Raw genomic sequence first — 21,084 nt, 5'->3', positions numbered from 1 at the left:
GGCTTAGGCCATTAGACGGGTGGTCAATTTATGTGAGCTTCACTTTCTTACACAGGCCAACGTCCAAAACAGGCCCTAGGGTGAGGGTCCTAGCCTTTTATGCCTCAGGACAGATGACTGTAGGTATGGCAGGTGAGCCAGCGCTACCAGGTCTTAGAGCCCACATGGTTTCTTCAGTGATAAACCAAAAAACAAAAAGTAGTGTGAAGATATCATAGTGGGTCGAGACTAGATTTGACCGATGGACCTTCATGAGAACAGTACGTGTGGCTTTATTTCTTTGTTTTATCTTGATGTTGATGTTTAGATGATTGTACACAATTAAGTAAAAATGGATGACACCGATCAATATGTACATTTTGTTGTCATATGTTTCTTATCTTGTGCCTTTAAGTAAGGATTTGTCCGAGAATTGAGAGTAGGATTACCACCCGTGAGCTTCATTGTCTTAAAATTGATAACATTAATAAAAACTCAATATTCTAGAGCAAAAAAAAAAAGAGTAAAAGATTACGACGCTAAACCAAATTTAAGGTCTTACCTCTAGGGTAGCAAGCAGTTGGGGGAGCTTAGTTTTCCAAGTCAACAGCTTGGTTCATAGCATAATTTTCTTTTCAAATTATTGAGTAAATTTCAAAAAGAAAAAACACCCCAACTCAACACATGAGCTATATACAATAATAGCAGCTTCCTTTTTCTTTGGTTCATTTGAGTCATAGTCGCAAATATTGATGATTTTTTTAAAACATTAATTGTGCTTTTATAGTGATATTGTCAGACACCAAATATCATGGCCCTATCATGTTTTTTTCTTGCGAAAATATCAATAATTCCCAAACCATCTTGATTTTATCATGGTATTAACGTGTATTTATATTTCTTAAAAATTTACTTTATATATATATATATATATATATATATATATATATATATATATATATAGAGAGAGAGAGAGAGAGAGAGAGAGAGAGAGAGAGAGAGAGCTGCCTATCATGTGTGAACAAATGTTTTTTTCACAAATCTGACCCACAGATGTGTTTGGCATGATCGATTTGCTAGAAAAAAACACTTGGATCATGGTTTTTTGATAAAAAAATGACTTTTTAAGCCTTGAACATTTATAAAAATCTTAGACTGTTGATGTTTAAAGGTTATAAAAACTCACACGTCTATTGGAATTGAATGATCCAAGAGTTGATTCTTATAAAATCATAAAAAAACCCTTCAAAAGCATAGTAAGCTGGTGGTAGGCTAGAAATGTGTTAGGCAGATATCACCTTCTCACAAATCTGACCTTGTAGATGTGTTTGGCACGGTTGATTTGCTAAGGAACGATACTTGGATCATGTTTTTTAATAAAAAACATGATTTTTAAGTCTTGAATATTTATGAAAATCTTGAACCATCAATTTTTAAACCTTATAAAAACCTACCTGCATGTTAGAATCAAACAATCCAAGAGTGGATTCTTATAAAATCAAGCATGTACAACACATCTGTATTGTCAGATTTAAAAAAATATATATGAAAAACCCTCCAAAAGCATGGTAGGCTGGCAGTAAGCTAGAAAAGTGGTGGATCTCTCTCTCTCTCTCTCTCTCTCTCTCTCTCTCTCTCTATCTATATATATATATATATTAGTTTCTAGAATCTTATGTAGTTTAATATTTTTCTTATAACAGCATAAGATTTTAGTGTATCACAAGATTTTCCCTTGTTAAGAAAATCTCAATTATGAGATTTATTTGAAAGGTACAAAATTTTATTTTTGCATTTTCTTGATAAAATGAAGCTTCCTGTATTTTTCTATTAACGCAATAAAATTTGTAGGATTCTTAGATAAATTGTGTCTAACGGTTAATTCAGTGATTTAAAAAAAAAAGTGCTTAAATGTAAACCCAATGCTGTGAACTTTTTTCTAAGTAGCTGATTACTCGGCTGCCTGCATTCAACAATTTACTCTACTACAGTTACCAAAGCACCTGCGCGCTTCAAAAGTAAGAAGCACCACATTTCACCCAAGCGCCTGTCTAGGGTACGAAGCACACACTTGCAAAGAGGGAAGCACCACACTTCAAAGGAGAAACAAGACTCATTATTGGGAAGTGCACTTTTTAGGTAATGAAAAGTGTGCTTCTCACTCTGCTTCTCAAATCACTTTTTAATTTCTTATTTCTTAGTTCTTGCTTCCTATCATTTTTCATTTGCTTCTCTCTTGTTTTTTTAGAAAGGCAAGCTGAGGTTTAGGCCAACTCCTACCAGAACAACAAGGGATTCGATCCTGGGCCTTCAGCTTGACACAGGACCCCGCTTACCACATGGGATACCACCTCAGTGGTCTCGTTTCTTTATTGTTCATATAGTAATACATGCTATACAACAACTACGCCTTCATCCCAAACAATTGGGGTCGGCGATATGAACCAAAAAAGAAAATCATTATGGGTCTTCCACATGAATCCTTCTCCTCCAATCATTTCTATCAAAGGTCATGTCCTCGGTGAGGTTCAAAGCATTCATATCCTTTCCTATCATCTCCATCCAAGTCTTTTTAGGCCTACCCCGACCTCTTTTAACTAATATATTTTCCCATTTCTCCACCCTGGAGCATCCTTAGGCCTTAGCCGAATATGTCCAAACCACCGTAAACGATTCTTTCTCATCTTATTTTCAATGAGTGCAACATCTACCTTCTTACGTATCTTCTCGTTCTGAATCTTAATTTTTATTGTATTTTCACACATCCATCTAAGCATATGCATCTCAGATACACTCATTTTTTGAATATGATGTCTCTTGGCAGCCCAACATTCCATACCATATAGTAAAGCGGGCCTAATAGTCATCCAATAGAACTTTCTCTTCAACCGTAATGACATTCTACGATCGCACAACACTTCAGTTGCACTTTTTCATTTCATCCACCCAACCTTTATCCTATGATTTACATCTCCATCAATTTCTCCATGCTATGTTTTACTATAATCAATTTTAAACTTGCTTTCTACTCGTTTATATATTGTTTCTCATTCCTTTTCACTTTAGCTTCTTGTTGCTGCTCACACGTTTCTTCTTGAGCTTCCTATACATTTTCACAATCCCTTTGAAAATGTATTGTGATTCATGCATCATATTATTTTTTTACACTTGCTTTATCAATTTTATATCTTGATCATTATGCAATTAACTTCACCAACAGGGGCTCCACGTGGTTGGTAAGAGCTGTCAGTGCGCACCACCTTGTGTTGGGACATTGCAAGTTCAAAACCCAATGGTACGTTGAATAACTGGTGGGGCTCTGCCTAACCTCAGCTTGCCTATCTTAAGAAAAAAAATGTGCTTAACCTCTCTTTATGAGCTCAACTTGTTATATGGTTGATTTTTAAAGCCTGTTGTTTTCCCAAAGACAATGTCCAAAGAAAACTGAAATTGGCAAAGAAAGTTGAAACTAAAAGGTAATGCTTCAAGGAGTGCATAAAGAATTTTCTCCAAAGTGTTATAGATTCGCGAAAAACAAGTTGGAGAATTGGGTGCTTCAATTTCTTTTCCCTTTTTAATTTCATCACATAAGCAGATGTGTAATCCTTTCTCTATCCAAACACCGACTAAATATCAACTATGATCATCAGGTATCACCACAATCATCAATCTTAATCCGGATTTTCTCAGAAGTAGAAAATCTTGCCATAAATTAAAAATTCTATGTTCTTGAGAAAAAGTTCAGAAATTCTTGATACATTTATAAGTACGGCACGCAGAGCCAGTGCGGCTAGGTCTTTGATCCTGGGGTGGTTTCTCCATGTAAATATAAAAAAAATGTACAAAAAGTTATGATATTATCATGATAATGTTGTTGGTGAATTCTGTAAAACAAACATTGACAGAAAGTGTACCTGAATTCGCCATAGTGCATGTAGGAAATTCAGTGTTCTCCTTAGCCGGTCGACGCCCACAATGAGCCCAGGGCTTAGGTCAACGGTGAGCAGGACCCTGTTCCGCTGTATCCGAATGCAGCACTAAATTTGGCAGAGTAAATGCTATGAATGTCTCATCATCCTCACAACCCCTAACCCCTTATGTAATGGGAGATTAGGCAGTTACGTATCCACATTCACGTAACTCCCACCCACTATCCCCATTATGTGGCCACTAATGTGACCCACTAATGGGTGTCAAACCGGGTCACACTGTGGGTTGGACCCATAACCCATAATGTCCAACAAATGTTGCAACACATTGGAAACAAATGAGATTTTGAAAAACTCATGATATGATACAGGGATTTTCTTGGCCTGTAAGAATTTCATAAGATAGTGATACTTTCAAAATCATGGTAAGTACTTTGAATCTTGGAGCAATTATTGCAACATAGCCCCATCAAGAATCAAGTGAGGATAACGTTCGAGGCTCTTCTTCAACCACAAAAGCCAATTTCAAGACAAAGCAAAACTGACGTTTTTCTACAATCTTTAATGAAGAGGTTTTCCATAGAGCCAATCCTTTGTAGATGTCACAAGCCTTTTATGCCTATTATGAGCCTTATTAATTAAAGCAGTGGATGTGGAATTTTTGATGTGAACCTTCATTGGTGACACCATGATGTGGCTTATCTTTACAATGAAAACATGTTGTAAACATTGCTTTGCTTATAAGATATGGTGAGATTTTTGGGCACCTATGAGTTTGACCCCAGTTAAGTATCTTTCCATTTTGTTCCATATGCTTTGTTAACCCTAGATATAATTTTAAGAGAAAAAAGAGGGGTAGAGAATAACTAAAGCATGTTTGTTACCTGGTGAATGATCTATTTGTCATTGGTAGTTCCTCATGTGCTTAAAAGAGGTCATTTTTACCAACTGGAGGGGGGGGGGGGGGGGGGTGCTCTGGTACTAGTAACTAGTGCACGCCACCTTGTGTTGGATGTTGCAGGTTCAAAACTCAATGGTATAGTTGTACATCCGGTAGGGGTCTGCCTAACCCCAGCTTGCCTTTCAAAAAAAAAAATCATTTTTATTCAGGGCACTTAGCATGCAGCTGATGACCATTCATCTCAATATTTTGCAAGATGGACATCACATCCATCTCGAGAAATGCCAAGATGGTTAGTCAGTGGCTGCATATAATATGAATACTATGCTAATTATTATTAAAAGAATTATATGATTGACTACTTGACGGGAAAAGATCAGGTGCAATACGATTGCACACATTAATATTTGTGCATTAAGTATCTGATCACCCTCTACCTTGGGGACAGGGCCCGTCAGGTGTGAGCCCAAGACCTGATGGAGGGCGATGAGGTGCTTAATGCACAAGTTTTGTACAATCATATTGCACCCTATCCGGACTCCTACTTATAGCAATTATCTTTATTTGGGAGTTGGGATCAGTTCAGGAGCAGCCCTGCAGTCAGAGTTGCCTTGGATGTCATTTAGAACACCATAGGTTTGCTTTGTTTTTAACCATTCATTCTTTGCACTGTAGATGGAGGTAAATATTTGGTACCAATGAAGGTATGAAACTATTGAATAGAAATAGCTCTTTTCTTCAAAAAAAAACAATTTTTTATAAATCATATGTTACAGATGTGATCTAAGGTGGCTGTTGAATCTTCGAGATGGGATATTGTTGCTTAGGCAAATTAGCTCCTGGATGGTCGAAATCCTCTAGTGACGACAGGTGGACTGGGAGACATCCTTTTGAGATTTGATCGCATTCTTGGTGTTCGAGTAGCAGCAGAGAAAAATTATGTTTTTAGGTGTTTGGATTAATTGAAACTATATCGGGAGAATTAAATCTGGAAAGATAAACCTCTTGATTGGGTTCCCATACTCTTTACGTTGTTCTATTGTATATGTAACTCGTAGGGGTCTGCCTAACCCCAGCTTGCCAATAAAAAAAAGTGCGATTTACATGGTTTGTTTTGGAAGAAATTTGTTTTGAATTATGTGATTATGACAAGTAGGTTTTTAAAGGATTAAAAAATCAGTGGTTCATAATTTGCCAAAACTTCATAGCTCCAAAAATTGTCTTTATATCGGATAGGGATGTCAATGGGTCCGATTCAGATGGAAAAACAGAAACCAAATCCGATTTAACCTAATTAGATTCAGAGTCTGATGAAAAAAATTAAAACCAAATTCGGATCCAACTGGCTTAAAACTTGATATTTACACTTAATCGGGTTTGGGTTTTAGTCGGATTCAAATTTTAATTGAATTTGGGTTGGGTTTCAATGCAAAACTCAATAGTGAATCTGAATATGATTATGGATTTGGTTACCAAATTCAAGACGGTTTTGGATTCGGGTCAGGTGTCTGGTTACATTCGATCTATTGGCATCCCTAATGTCGAAAAAGTACAATCCAAGTCATGATCCTTAGCAAACAAACCATGTTAAACACACATGTGGTTGGATTGGGTTGATACAACTTGCACCTATGATTTCTAGCCCAATAATTTCTTACCTTAATTAGTACTAATTAAATATTTTTCCCTCTAGGTGTGACTCATAAAAAACAAACATGGCTCCAAAAAAATTCAAAAAATGATTGTATGCTTTCCAAAATATATAGCAATTTGATAAAATCCTCCACATAACCAAAATCACTGATGCTTGACTTTTTTAAGATATTTTTTTCCTTTATGGTCAAATTTCTCCGCTTTTGGGTAGATTTTAAAGTGTGTTTTATATATATTGTTTTCTTGTATTCTTAATTTTTTTTTGTAAATATATATATATATATATATTTAATACAGACTTGTATTATTTGTGTTTGTTTGTTATTGTGGAAGATTTATACATGTTTGTATGTATTTTATTTAATATTTAACACCATATTTTTTGTTTAAGCTTTTCTATTTTTAGGGTTTTTTCATAAATATATATTTTTTAGTATTGTAAATGATTTGTGTTTACTTTATTATATTTTGTTTAATATTTGATAGTTTTGTTTTGGGGCAATGAGTTAGGGTTGACTGTGCACAAGCATTCAATTTGTGTGATAGGGTTAGGGTTGACTGTGCACAAGCATTCAATAAGGGTTAAGGTTTTTATAGGTAGTTGGTTTTCAGTGTGGTTGTTGTAAGTATTTTTGTTAATTAAATATACAAAGGATATATTGATGACCTTTTTATCACATGCTATTTTCATTAGATGAATGATATGTTGTGTGGTTGGTGTAGGCAGTTAATGCTGACATCTAAAATAGTTAAAGTACACTACCATAGCAATGATCACGCTAATTGAAGATCTATAGTGGTTCTAGAAAATAATAGTTTTAAAGAATTTATAGCTTTGATGTCTCAAAATCAGATATGCAAAATAGTTATTGAACCTCTAGGATAATTATTCTCTAAATGTAGACAACAAAAAAATATAGATAAATGCTTTGGACGATGTTAATGTAGAATCAATGTTATTTAGTGATGATGTTTACTTGGAGGCTCACAAAATAAAAAAGAAACAGTTGTTTTCATATCTAAACAAGTAGTTGAAAGTGATGTGCAAGAAACAATTGATGATGAAAAATCTATAAAGAATATGTATTTATATCAAGCACCATCTATTGAACTCAGTCCTTTGGTGAACATCCAACTGTCTCAACCAATGACAGATATTGATGTTCTTAACATACAGACATAAGGTATGCAGTTTAACGTGCATGCAATGAACATCCACGAATAGTTGATATTGTATATAATCAGAGGATCACTGCAAAGGATGTGAAACTACATTAGCAAACCAATGCTATTGATCTTCACTGCAATAATTTTGATAGTATTCAACCTTACAGACAAATAACATAACTAGGTACAAGTTGTTGGACTTTATAAATTATGCTTAAGATATATGCGTGATGATTAAGGTGATATTTTTATGGTTAATCATGAAATTTAAAAAATACAGGAATGTTGCATGTATGAAAGCAAATAAAGTGATAAATATGATAACTTTGGGTTTTAGTTTATGCATCCGAACATTCAATTGATTGCAACAACGATCATGTTGACAATGGAGAATTAGATGGTGATTATGAGTATGTCATGTCGAATAACTATAACTCAAAAAAGATAGGAGGGAACCAAGATACTGATGACATGAGACAATTAATGACAGATGCAAATGATATATAAATGGTAATTGAAAAGTCAAATCATTGGTATGTGATCATGCATAATATTCACATTTTATTCATCTCTATTTATGCATGATCCATGACAAACTTGCATTAATAACTCATTGTTATCGTTGTTTTCAAGGTTTTGTTTTAAATTATTTTTTTCAGAAAAAATATCACATTTTTTGATCTAGCCCTTCATTTTTTGATGTTTTTATTAATTTTAGAATTTTTGTAATTATAATTTAGTTAGATTAGGCTGCAATTAACTTATTTTAATTAGTTTAAGAATTTTTCTTTTAAACCCCTTTTGAAAAAACACGTTTTCTAGAGAAGGACTCTTTTGAAAATTGTGAAAATAATTCAGACTCTTTTTGAAAACTTGTGTTTTGACCTAGAGTAGCATTATAAGTAGTTCTTTTCCAGCCATGAGAAGACGTTTTTCTTATGCAGCCTGCGCCCCTCTCTCTCTCTCTCGCTCTTCTCTGCCTCCCCTTCTTCCTTTCTTCATCATTTTCGATCGACTGGTTGCCTACCTCATTCTTCTTGCTTCTTATACTTCTCAATTTTTCTTCTAAACCCCGTAATCGTCGGTTCCTCGCATCCCCTCTGTCGAAGAGAGAGACCTGAAGATCGTTTGGGTGCAGCAGGTAAAACCATCTTTTTCTCCCTCGTCTCCATAGTTTAGGATAATTCATTGCATGCATCGTATTAAATTTTTGCATCTTCATCGCATATATAGTGTAATCTAGATTTCTTTTTATGTGTTTCATGCTTTGCATATTTAGAATCGTTTATGTGCATCATACTCGTTTTGCATTCAGCATAGGTAAAATAGTTCGTTTAGAATCCAGTAGTTTTATTTGTTAAATTAAATATAGAAAAGCATGTTGTAGTTAGTTTTTTTTTCTTAGACAGTTAGATCTTTAGCTATTCTTGAGTTTTAGTTATTTAGTTTTTTTTTTAAATGACTCTGCAACAACGTTTTCTTTAACATCATAGCAGTGTCTTTTGTTTTTTTTTTTAGTTTTGTCATTAGTGTCCAACAACGTTTTTTTTTTATTAGTTTATTTGCGGCAACGATTTTAGTTGTTTTCAATCAACGTTTTAGTTTTTTTTATTAGTCGGTTTTCAATCCACTTTTTTAGTTTTTCTTTTCTTTTTTATTGGTCATACGTCTTCATTAGAATTACATCTTAGTTGTTTTAATAGTATTTCGTTAGACATTATTTTTTCTAGTTGTTGTTCGCATTAGTTAGTGTTTTAATTAGTTATTTCATTAGATCAAGCCATGTTGATTGCTTTAATGACTTATTGCATTAGACATTAGTGTTTTGATTTATTTCATATGCTTTAGAATGTCATTGTAGCTTAGTCTAGAAGAGTGTTTGCATTATCGTTTTGTTGACATGCTTGGTTAATTAGTTATAATTTTGCTTGTGTTTTCTTTATCTTTTATTTAATGTATTTAAGAATCCAGCAACATGTTGTTTAGAATTGCTAGATTAGTTTTATATTAACTAGTTAAATTCAATTGTTCTAGTCACATAATCCCAATTAGTTAAGGTTAAATTAATGTGTACTTGTAATCAGATTATGTAAGTTGCTTTGTTATTAAAGCTAGATTTCATTAAGGGTTAGTTTAGGTTCATGTTCTTTATATTCTATTTAGTAATGGGTGTTAAGTAGTTCGTTTTATGTGTTTTAAGTTAGTCAATTAGTTACATAGTTGTTAAGAAATCTCATCAATTGTTTTCATTAGTTAGCCCTTTATTGTTAGATTGTTGTGCTATTTCATCATTTAGTAATTTGTTTCTAGCTTGTTTAAATCTTATTTTTGCTGATTTTTAAGTGTAGATCTAGTTTAATTTGCTTCGTTCTGTTGTGTTTTGTTTTGATTTTTGCAGGAAAGCGATTGGACGTGTGGTAAGCTTCTTTTTGTACCTGCGAAGAGCCCTCTGAGGTCCCTAAAAAGTCTCTTCGAAAGTCCCTTCAGGCCCCTCAAGCCCTTAGGGACCCCACAGAGCCCTTAATCAAACCATGCAAAAGTGCTCAACATAGAAGAAGCTCAAGGGGACAAAAGACTCAAGCACTGAAGACTTTTTCCCTTTCTTTTTAGATTAGGTTTTATTGTATTTTAATTAATTGGGTTTATAATAAGGCCGTTATTCATTTGTTTAAAGTCTTCCACAGAGAGTTGCACTTTCTCCTTATTTACTCAATTAATTAATTTTTATTTTTGGCAATAAAGCATAGTTAGATTGTGTGTTTGAATACAAAGTATTTTTCATTCTTTGAGTTCGACCCGGACTCCACCACTGGTGCGAATCAGTTTTTATTATTTGATGCACGGTTTGTACAAACGTTTTTATTGAAAAAATATTTTTAAAATGCTTTATTGAAAAAGTTACATCTGTATGTTGTATAAGCTATATGAACATTTATTGTGTAGTAGAATTGTTTTCTACTTTTATACTAATGAGGCATTATTGAATATATTCTCATTTAATAAATTTTCATACAATGAAGAACAATTGAAAATCATTTAAGCAGAGACTTCTTGAATGAATGACAAGTTGCATAATAAAAAACTTAATGATTAGGACTTTTTTCAATGGCTAACAATAAGCGCAAATGATGAAGACATTGTTGTTGCACAAAGGTTTAATGATCTAAATCGTTGTCGAGTTTTTGAAAGATTATGTTATAAAAAGTAGCAATAAATCAAAATTTATGAGAAGCGATAATAATAGACTGACTACTGTATGCACGAGAAAGAACCCATAGAATATGTATGATTGCTCCTGAAATATCCATTGTACAAAGGTGTGTGAAGTAGCATTCTTTCAAGGAAAGAAATGTGAAAAAAAGTATATATGCAGTTGATCATTGAAAAACCTTCGAGTGAAAAAAGTATCTCTTGCATGGACTGTAGGTATTATTTTCAAATGCTTGCACGATAACCCCCGAAGATGACTAAAAAAAAATTTGTAAATAGCATTAACTTTGAGAAAGGTGTAGAGATTAGTTAACGCATTAAGAAAGTGTATCGGCTAAATTTTTTGGCCTTTTATTTCTGCTATTATTCATTTAAATACGAGCCTTTGCAATGGGATGGACATTTAATATTGATGTTTATTGGGCCAGCAAGCCTAATTGACTTTTGGGGTTTGGCCTGACAGGGATTTGGTAGTGTTTAGTTTTAAAGGAAACGTTTATTAAAAAAATCATTGTAATCTCGGCGGTATTGGATTTTTTTTATGATTTTTCCAATATTTTTGTTTTTTATTTTAAGTTTGGTTCAGATTTGTTTAATCGGATTGGTGTGAGTTTATCAGTTGTTCCTATGCATGCAAATGAGATGGTTCATGATGGTTTTTGAGTAGGTCATCATCTGATTGTGGTATTGGGTTTTGAAAATCAGATTTAGCTGAGTTTTTGAACATTCTATTGTTGGTGGTAAACCAGTTTTGGGTACGTTTGGAAGCGAGAAAGATGTAAATGAGAGGTGGAGAATGTTTCCTACCAAAGAAAATTTTATTTTTACACTCTCCACCACCCATCTCACCACCACCATCACCATCGCCCACCTCCTCTCCTATTTTTTTCACATTTTTTCAATCTATTTTATCATGCTACACAAACAAGCTGAACTTTCTTCTGAAAAACTTATGTAAAAAACTCTCATAGGCAAAACCTACTATGAGAGTTTTTTCTCTCTTCAAAACCTGCAGTGCCTACTGCTATAGCTGTTGCAGCAGGACACAAGCGTGAACAAGAATCCATAAGGTCGTCAGAATCTAGAGGTTGAACCCCTGGGTGGCCAATGGACAGGAAGGAATCCGAGAATGCTCCGGCCGAGGAACACTGCCGAATGTCCAGGGGAGGCTTGGCTTCATCAATGATATCGACCCATTGATCTCCCACTTTGAAGCATTGAGAGGCTCCAAAAGGAGATGATATCCTGTGAGTTACTTGATTGAGCTAAACACTTTCGCCAGAACAGTCGAGAGGGGAACTTTGACGATGCTGTAATTTGGGTTGTTGTCCCTAGGACTGAAGTAGCACCTGAAACAACTTGATCTCCTTTTAAAATTTATGCTCCGATAGCTCTGAAAAAATCTAATCGCCCGAGCGACATAGGGGGAGTCTCAGACACTCGCCTCAGGAGGTTCATGAAGCGCGCAAATCATCTAGGCACCACAGTGGTCCAACCATTGGAATCATCTTCTGAGGTGACAGAGAAGAATGGGGGCCGATGGAGGGCATTCACTCGGAAGTGTTGTAGAACTTTCCTTTTGATGGATCCACCGAAGCACGCTAGCTACCATCAGGATGGTAAGAGCACCGGAGGAGATACACGAGGTGAGTGTGGCCAATGGACAGATAAAGAAATCTTGGGAAAAGCTATATAGGGAAACTTGGAGATGGATTTATGTTGGTTTGTGAGATGCAAAGAGGACGCAGCCCCGTCCTGTCCCAAAATTCGGATCTTCATCCCGCACAGGTTTGGATTTTAACCTCCATCCCTGTTTCATGTCCTCTATCCCTGATCCAAACGGGGCGAGGTGGCTCCGTTTTTCTTCGATCCATTGCCATCTCAAAAAAAGGATTGAGGGCGGGGCAAGGCAGGGCGAGGAAAAGCGTAAGTCGATACCCGCCCCCATCCCTTCACGGGTTTTGATTTTAACCTCCATCCTCGCCTTGATCCCCAGTTTCATGTCCTCCATCCTTAATTCAAATGGGGCGAGGCGGGGCAGGGCGATGGCGCGATTTCCCCGGTCCACTGCCATCCCTACTTCACAACGAACTAGGATGATGGAATTTCTAGAGAGGACGCTCCATTGAGACCCGGATCCGGTGGCAGCAAGTCGAAACCGGGTCAAAGATCCACCAGTACGGTTCAGGTCCGACCCATTTGACAGACCCCCAACCAACGCCAAGGAGCATGGTCTTTGCCACTTCGAGTGCCGGGAGTGAGTCTCCTCCCCGATCTCACACACTTCCTCGTCCGTCGGCTTCGAATCCTTCGTTCTCGAAACGTTCTAGAAGGTAGATCAGGTACTTCTCTTTCTTATTCCTCTAGCTTCTTTTCATTTTCCACTCTCTCTCTCTTTCCTTTTCTCCTTGCATCGCTTCTTTTCTTTTTTCCTTTTTTGGGCTCCTTGGCATGTCTTGGGCCCGTGTTTGGTTACCCGGTAGGTTCAATGTTGGTTGAACCTGTTTTCGTATCGTAATGTTGATGGTTATAGTTCGTCTCTCTCTCTCTCTCGTAAGTCGAGAACGAACAGGTACTTCTCTTTCTTATTCCTCTAGCTTCTTTTCATTTTCCTCTCTCTCTCTCTCTCTCTGCGTTTTTGAGGGAAATCTCGATCGCTTTTCCCGGGGAAACTGGAGCCCTAGTCGTCGAAGCGTAGGGTTATCGAAAAGTTTAGGTAATCCGTTTGATTGAAATCTTCAGATTAACGTGAATTTCACTGTTTACTTTCGTCTATTTCGAGTTGTTATCATGAAATTGTAGTAGATTTCTGGATTCGATCGAGTATTAACCGGAAATTCAGCAGCATCCTTCTTTTGTTCGGGTTATGATCGTCAAATCTAGTACAATGTTGAACAAAATCTTAGATCTGTTCAAAGTTATGCTCAGTATGCTAGATACGTCTTTTTAACCAAGATTCAGTCTAAATGTAGTCACTATTTGAAACGTAGATGCTTAAAGATGGAGAATGTCTTGAATTTTGGTGAACGGTTAAGTTCTGACTTTTACTTTTGGGTCCTTAACGTGGATAAAACTAAACTCATTGCGTTTCTTTAAAATTTTGGCCGATCGGTGCTAAAACCTAGCTGGATGAGTATGTCCCTTTGTTCTCATCTTGCGCCCCCCCCCCCCCCCCCCCTATCATCTTTTGTTTTAAGCATTTCTTTGCTTTTAGAAGGACCAAGAGTAGCAGGGGAAAAGCCTTTTCATTTTTAGTTTTACCTGGAAGGGATAGAATTCCAAAGATCGACAATGCAGATTAGGTTCTAGCTTGAATGCGGTCAAAATTTCGAGCTTTTGAATCTATTTTCTTCATTTTGTTGAATTTTTGTAAAAGAGTGATGATTGCTCATCCAACTTTTAGAACATCGGTAGCAAGATCTTCAGAAAACATTAAGGAATAGAAATAAACTTCTTCGGAACATTTCTTCTGACAGTTTATGTTTGTTTTTTGAATTTATGAAAATATTTGAGGCATTTCCATCGGCTTTCCCTTCTTTTTTGATAAGCATACTGTAATCTGTATTTTATTTTTATTTTTGAGCTCGTAGGAAGTGAAAACACATGACAGATTGACAGGTATTTGGTGTTTAAATGTACATTTTCTGTTTTTTGGAAAAATTAAAAAATTTGGTGGAAGTCTTAAACGAAACCTAGATTGTTTTCATTTTGTATAAGGTTTGTTCTTTTGAGAATGTGATATGATGAAAGAGGGGGCTCAATGCAGACTTATCAATTTTGCACTTTGATTTTTCTTTTTTGGGTTGACTGAGATCTATTATAAGTTTTTGATTTAGTAGACTACTGGTGTAGTTTTTAGGTGTTTGCTTTTAAGTTTTGTGCTTCTAGTGTGAGATATTTGCTTTCCTTTTTTATTTGTTCTAAAAAGAACAATTTGGAAAATCAGAGTTATTTCTGTATTTGTATTTCCTTTGCAATTATTGATTTTCTGCTATGCATTGTGCAAGCATTCTTTTCTAGGATTTTGCAAGCGACCACAGACCAAGAAGTGTTGCTGGTGATATGCAAAACTCTTACTGGGTATTTAAGTTATCACGGTGGAAAGTGATATTCTTCTGTTTCTGGAATATTATAAAACGAAACTTAGAGGTGTTGGAACAATAGATCCTCTCCTAAGTTGTCCTTGATCTCTACCGGAATTCTTGCTAGTTTTCTTATTATCGTGGAGAACCATGTCTTTTCTTCACCAGAGGCAACAACAGCAGCAGCAGGAAATTCCGGTTGACTCATTTCCCATTTCACCTCGTCAGCTAAACCTTAACCAACGATCTTCCTCTTTCTTCAGCATGGTTGGGCTTTTTATCACATTACTGTCCCTTATTATTTTACTTGGAATTTTCTACCCTTCGATTGGTGGTTCAGGAAGCCTATTTTCCTCAAGTGGTGAATCTCTTTCAAAATGGAGAGATTATACACTAGCTGAAGCTGCAGCATTTGTAGCAAAGGATGGTGTTGTGATAGTTTGTGCAGTTAGTCAGCCATATTTACCCTTCTTAAATAACTGGTTGATCAGCATCTCCAGGCAGAAACATCAGGAGAAGGTACTGGTTATTGCTGAGGATTATGCAACACTTTATAAGGTGAATGAGAAGTGGCCAGGACATGCCGTTCTGATCCCTCCTGCCCCCGATGCTCAGACAGCCCATAAATTTGGATCACAAGTAATGCCTGCCAACTGATTAGTTCCTTATTGATACCTTTTGATGTAGAGATTCTCATCACAGGTTATGATATATTTTTGTCTCTTTTATATCTTTCAAATGTATACCACCACCACCATCATCGCCATCTTATATTATTTATTGCTTTTGTTGTTATTATGTTAGGTATGTTTGCATGTTTGTGTAGGTGTAAACACATCTGCATTTTCTCATGTAATTTAAAGTATCTAACTAGATAAAAATATTTTAAACTAGGTCTCTAAGGATATTAAATTTATCAGCTTTAAAAGTATATTCTAAAGTTGTCACGTCTTGCAAGATAATGATTGAGCACAAGAGATGATGGGTTGCTGAGTCTTAGATATGGAAGTCCAACTGTCCGTGGTGATTTCCATGGTCAGGCATGAGTTAGTGGTGAATTCAGGCCTTGGTTGGTTGAGTGGCTAAGGAGGTGGTGTCTTTGGCTTGTGTGCTACAATGAAATGCTGCCTATGTAGCTTTCAACTGCTGTTTTGAATTTCTCAGACTATGCTTCAATATCCTGCTAGGTCTATGTAAACCTTCTATGTAATCAGCCATTACAGTTGAACATCAGGTTCAAATGCCATGGGGGCTGGTCCCAAGCTTGGCTATCAAAATGAGGAAAAAAAGGAGGTGAACACAACTTCTTGTCTAAAGGATGGTCAATGTAAACCTCCTCATGCGAGGTTGGTGTTCTTTGCCCAAGATTGCCTTTGGTAATGTTAGGGAAAACATGTGCTTGTCTTCAATCATGTGATTACCTGCTTTCACATCCAAGTTCCATCAGTGTGTGGCTTAACTCTGCATATGTTATGATATCATCTCCAAGTAGCCTTCAAGATGAGGCTTGACTTTGTGTGTTTGTGACCCCTAGCACCAGTAATTCAATGAAGATATATTGTTATACCGAAAATTCAGAATGATCAAGTGTTTGAACAAGTGCAAGCAAAGTAAATGCCAGTAGCCTAATGGTAATTCTAGGTTCATCGTATGAGAATAATTGCAAGAACCACTTGTATGTGATATGAGCTTTGTGTCAGTGTCTCATGTTGTTCTCTTGAAATGTGTTATGCTGCTTGTGCAACTCATCATCTTGTTTACCTGACAAAAAGTTGGTATCATTCTGTTTTTTTTTTTTTGGATTGCCTTGATGTTTATATCATTTGACAGGGATTCTTCAACTTCACATCCCGCAGACCTCGCCACTTGCTGCATATTTTGGAGCTTGGCTATAGTGTAATGTACAATGACGTTGATATGATCTGGCTGAGAGATCCATTCCCCTTCTTTGAGGGGAATCATGATGTTTATTTCACAGATGACATGGCTATGGTGTGTCTGATCTCCTTTCCTTTTATTTGATAAATATATGTTGCCAACTTGAAACTTTTGAAATAGCAGCTTTGTTCTTATATCTGCAAAATAATGAACAACTTCTCAACACAAAAGGATAGCTGCTTTTCTACCTGGGTTAGACCCTTATAAATCACCATTCTTTAATCCTGCAGGTAAAACCTTTGAATCATCCCCACACTTTGCCAGCCCCTGGTAAAAAAGGGCGCACTTACATTTGCAGTTGTATGATATTCTTGCGGCCTACTAATGGAGCTAAGAAAGTGATGGATAAGTGGATTGAAGAACTCCAAGTTCAGCCTTGGACGAGCAAAACAAAGACTAATGACCAGCCTGCCTTCAATTGGGCTCTAAACAAAACTGCTGGGCAGGTTGTTCATTCTGACTTATCAAAAATATTATGTTTGGAAAAAGTACTGTATTGGTATTTTACAATTTAGATCAACCAAGTACAATTAATATAAGTCAATGACAAGAACAGTGTTAAAATATATGTTTAACATAAATGAAAAGCTGCTCCATCTCATATATAGCTCCACTCCAGTTACTTCTGGGAAAGCCTAATGGTAATTCCTGTGGAATTTCTGAGGTCCGTTTAAACTCTACCAATGGAAATCATATAGGCCTAGGTTGATGATGCCTTGCAGACAAGAGTGTTCCAATGATTTATTTTCACCCAGTTCTCACATGATGTTCCAACTATATGCTGTATACATCTATGTCTTAATGAAATTGCACACTTGCTTGTTTTTCCAAGCATGCATGCCACGTGTGAAGCCCCGTAGATCCTCTACTTATGCATGGTGTGTATATAACTTTATGTAAACAATTCTTACATTAGAAACAAGCCTACATTTGAATTTTTGTGGTTTGTGCTCCCTTTTTTTTTGGTAATGGAAGAAACCACAGCTTTGGTTTGGACATTCAATTATGGTCTGAGTGTTCCCACGTTGACCATGGCCCTGCTTCAGTGTGGTGTAGAACTTTATTAGTTCTCCCCCACCCTCCAGGGATAGATTCCCATTAGCTTCAGCCTTGCGGCAAGAGATGCACACCCCTTGTATCAAACTGTTGACATCGGTCAACTTGAACATAGGGCTGGGAAACTAACAGAGCAGCTTGGGCTCGGCTCAGTTCGGTTCATCTTAGGATTGTTCCTGTTTGGTTTGTTTAAATGGTGAGCTGAGCACATGTTCGCTCATTGTAAATAGTGGGGCTGAGCACAAACATGGGGTTTTTGTTTCATCTTGGCTTGTTTAGATAGCTTATGTAGTATTTATGTATCACACATGTTAAAAGATGTATGACAGCAACTGTTTGGATGGATATACTTGTAGCTACCAGGTCAGGGGTTCTATTTTCACTATAGAACCTTTGATAAAAAAGGCTTTTTTTACTTAACTGTGTCAGGTCAGTATCAGCTCCTTTGGCTTGGGCCTGTACAAGCTAAACTCAGCTCGTTTCACACAAGCTAAACAAGCTGAGCCTGAACACTACCTGGCTGTAAATGAGCCGAGCCTGAACAGCCCCTGTTCAGTCTGTTTGGCTTGCTTAGCAGCCCTACTTGAACGCCTCAAGCCAACCCACATAGCCAGGTGTGCGGTGTCTTTGTATGCTTGTGGTTTTTGTTCTTATCGAAGGTTTGTTGTTGTTCTTATGAGTTAGAATTTATACTTGCACCAAGGTTTTCATACACGTTTTGGTTTGATCAACCTCATTGGACACCAGCTATAGAATGTAGTGATATCAATGTGTTTGTGGAGTTCTGTATCAAGAATAGCATTAAGGGGTATGATATAGGAGTAAGATGCAGTATAGTGTGTTACAGAGGTTCATTGCTTGTGTATGTTTCCTACTCTGTTCATCATCTGTTCATTGTTTTTCTTCTTGTTGGGAGCATGGTCCCTTATTGGCTACAGCATGCTCCCAGTTAAGATGGAATCACAACCCAAAACTCAGTAGAATGCTTGAACATAAGAGTTTTACAAGGAGTGAGTGAGTCCACTCGAGACCTTGAAGTGTGTTCCACTATAATGTTGTTTCTTATCTATGAGGCTTTATCCTGATAGCCAAAGTTTTATTCTAAAGAAGTAGTGAGAAAACATTATTACAACCTGAACTCTTAGTTTGCATGCTAACGAAATTTCTGTGTACAGATCCATGGAAGAGATCCTAGGCTCTTTTATAGATATGAACCATTTGTGTCATCTCTCGTAGTATTCCCTTCTTAGAACCTGTGGTATCATTGTGAAAACCACTGGCACTGATAAGCACTGATTCTGGACTGCTAAAGCTACCTGAGTTATTTGCTGAAGTTATGAAATAGTTTTTTTTTTTAAGGAATTTGAGGAAGGTTTAGTGGATGGTATGCATCACATGTATTTGAAAAAACTGCAGAAACCTAGGGAAACATTGAGAAACCAGAGTTTTAGTAGGCTCCAGCCAAAGGTCTTTATGATTGACTCGATATTCATAAGCAATGACTATGGACCTTCCTAAGTGGGCTCCTTTTATTTGGTGATGCATTGGAGAGTAATTTATTGGCTGTCCTTGAGGGTTCCCTGCCATGAATGCCTTAGTAGGTGAAAAATATCTGCCCTTTTATCACAGGAATTTGTGGCTGTTTCATTGATCTGGTATATGCTTAGTGGTCTTAGTATATGTCATACACAAATGTGATGCTCAAATGGTCCTTCGGTTTGAAGTTTTGAAGTCTCTGTGCTCCCTTTTTATTTGTCGTTGGTAGTATCACTCTCTTGTATGCCACCTTCCCACACATTTTTAACTGAGCCCCATGAAGTAAATGTATGTATGCTCATGTGCATGCATTCATGAGAGAGAGAGAGAGAGAGCAGTTCTTTATTCAAGTAGATTGTGTTTAAATTCTTTTGTAGTTGGCTCTACAAATAGATGAGTTAAATGGAGTTGTTTGCAGGTTGATCTGTACTTGCTGCCCCAAGCTGCATTTCCATCAGGGGGGCTATATTTCAAAAACCAAACCTGGGTTCAGGAAACCAATGGGATGCACGTCATTATTCATAACAACTATATCACTGGTTTCGAGAAGAAGATAAAGCGATTTCGTGAATTTGGGCTGTGGTTATTGGATGATTATGTAAATGAGTCGCCACTTGGCAGAATATGAGAAGCAAATATTCAAGTTTTATCCTTTTTGGTATTGACACATCCTGCTGCTAGAGTTTATATGGTGATGTCTTGCAGCAACTATGGAAAAAGTGTGTTTTGTTGATGCTGGGTTACCTGAGAGACTGCACTCTTCTGACCACCATTTAGTCCCAGAGGATCAGCTAATCTTGATTGTGAGTTGGCACTAAATCCACATGGCGTGTTCCACTGGGTTAACTCGATGAGTTGTTGTTTCATTATTCAACTCTTGACGATTTGTTGTTTTGTTGTTCTTTATTAGTCATTTCTTTTTTCCTATTTTCTTTCTCCCGATGTTTCAGTCAAAGAAGAGAATTATCATGTGGCAATCTGATGTTCTCAAGGGGGAACTTTTGAACTTCAGATAAGTTTTGTTTGGTTCACCTGAAATGTGATCAGATTTTGCGTACAAAAGGTCTGTGCTAATTGAAATTCTGCGGTTTATGGACATGGAAATGTGAAAGTTCAAATACCGGAGTTAAATGAACTTGATCATGTTTTACATGGCGCGCACACACACACACATAATTTTTTTTTGATAGGCAGACCCCCACCAGTTATACAGTCATACCATTGGGATTTGAACTTGTAACGTTCCAACACAAGGTGACTTTTTAGAAATTTTCCAGTGTGGGGGGGGGGGGGGGGGAGTGTAAAAATAAATTTTCACAGACTAGGAAACATTCCTCCACCACCCTCCATGGAAGAATGTTTCCTATCAAAAAGTGTACTTTTTAGAAAAACTCTCTGAGCGAAAAAGTCTTTCGTTTGGAAGGGTTAGAAAATCTGTAAGGATTTTTCATTTTGCATCACTTTTCCTACATATTTCTCTCTTTCAAACGTGCCCTTAGGGTCTGTTTGTGTGTCACGGAAAAGGGTACAACCCTTTCCTTTCTGCAGAAATGGAATCGAGCCACCCCCCACGGGAACCGTTTCTGCTGAAAGGGGGGAGGGGTACCGTGTATTTTGGGATCCTTTACCTTGA

General features: G+C 36.7%; 1 protein-coding gene across 1 annotated transcript; it reads left to right on the top strand.

Annotated features, from left to right (window-relative positions):
* Positions 1–15,057: 15,057 nt before the first annotated feature.
* On the top strand, positions 15,058–20,507 carry LOC149837097 (UDP-D-xylose:L-fucose alpha-1,3-D-xylosyltransferase MGP4-like). The gene is made up of 4 exons (XM_090007244.1): positions 15,058–15,560; positions 16,752–16,913; positions 17,090–17,305; positions 19,870–20,507. Exons 1-4 carry the CDS (start codon positions 15,072–15,074, stop codon positions 20,077–20,079), a joined length of 1,077 nt encoding a protein of 358 aa, XP_089863370.1. The 5' UTR covers positions 15,058–15,071; the 3' UTR covers positions 20,080–20,507.
* The last annotated feature ends 577 nt before the right edge of the window (positions 20,508–21,084 follow it).

This window comes from Nuphar pumila, chromosome 5 (assembly GCF_984573655.1).
Source record: "Nuphar pumila chromosome 5, dmNupPumi1.hap1.1, whole genome shotgun sequence".
NCBI classification, from domain to species: domain Eukaryota; kingdom Viridiplantae; phylum Streptophyta; class Magnoliopsida; order Nymphaeales; family Nymphaeaceae; genus Nuphar; species Nuphar pumila.
Note: the sequence above shows the minus strand (reverse complement) of the source record. Positions and strands in the feature narration are given on the sequence as shown.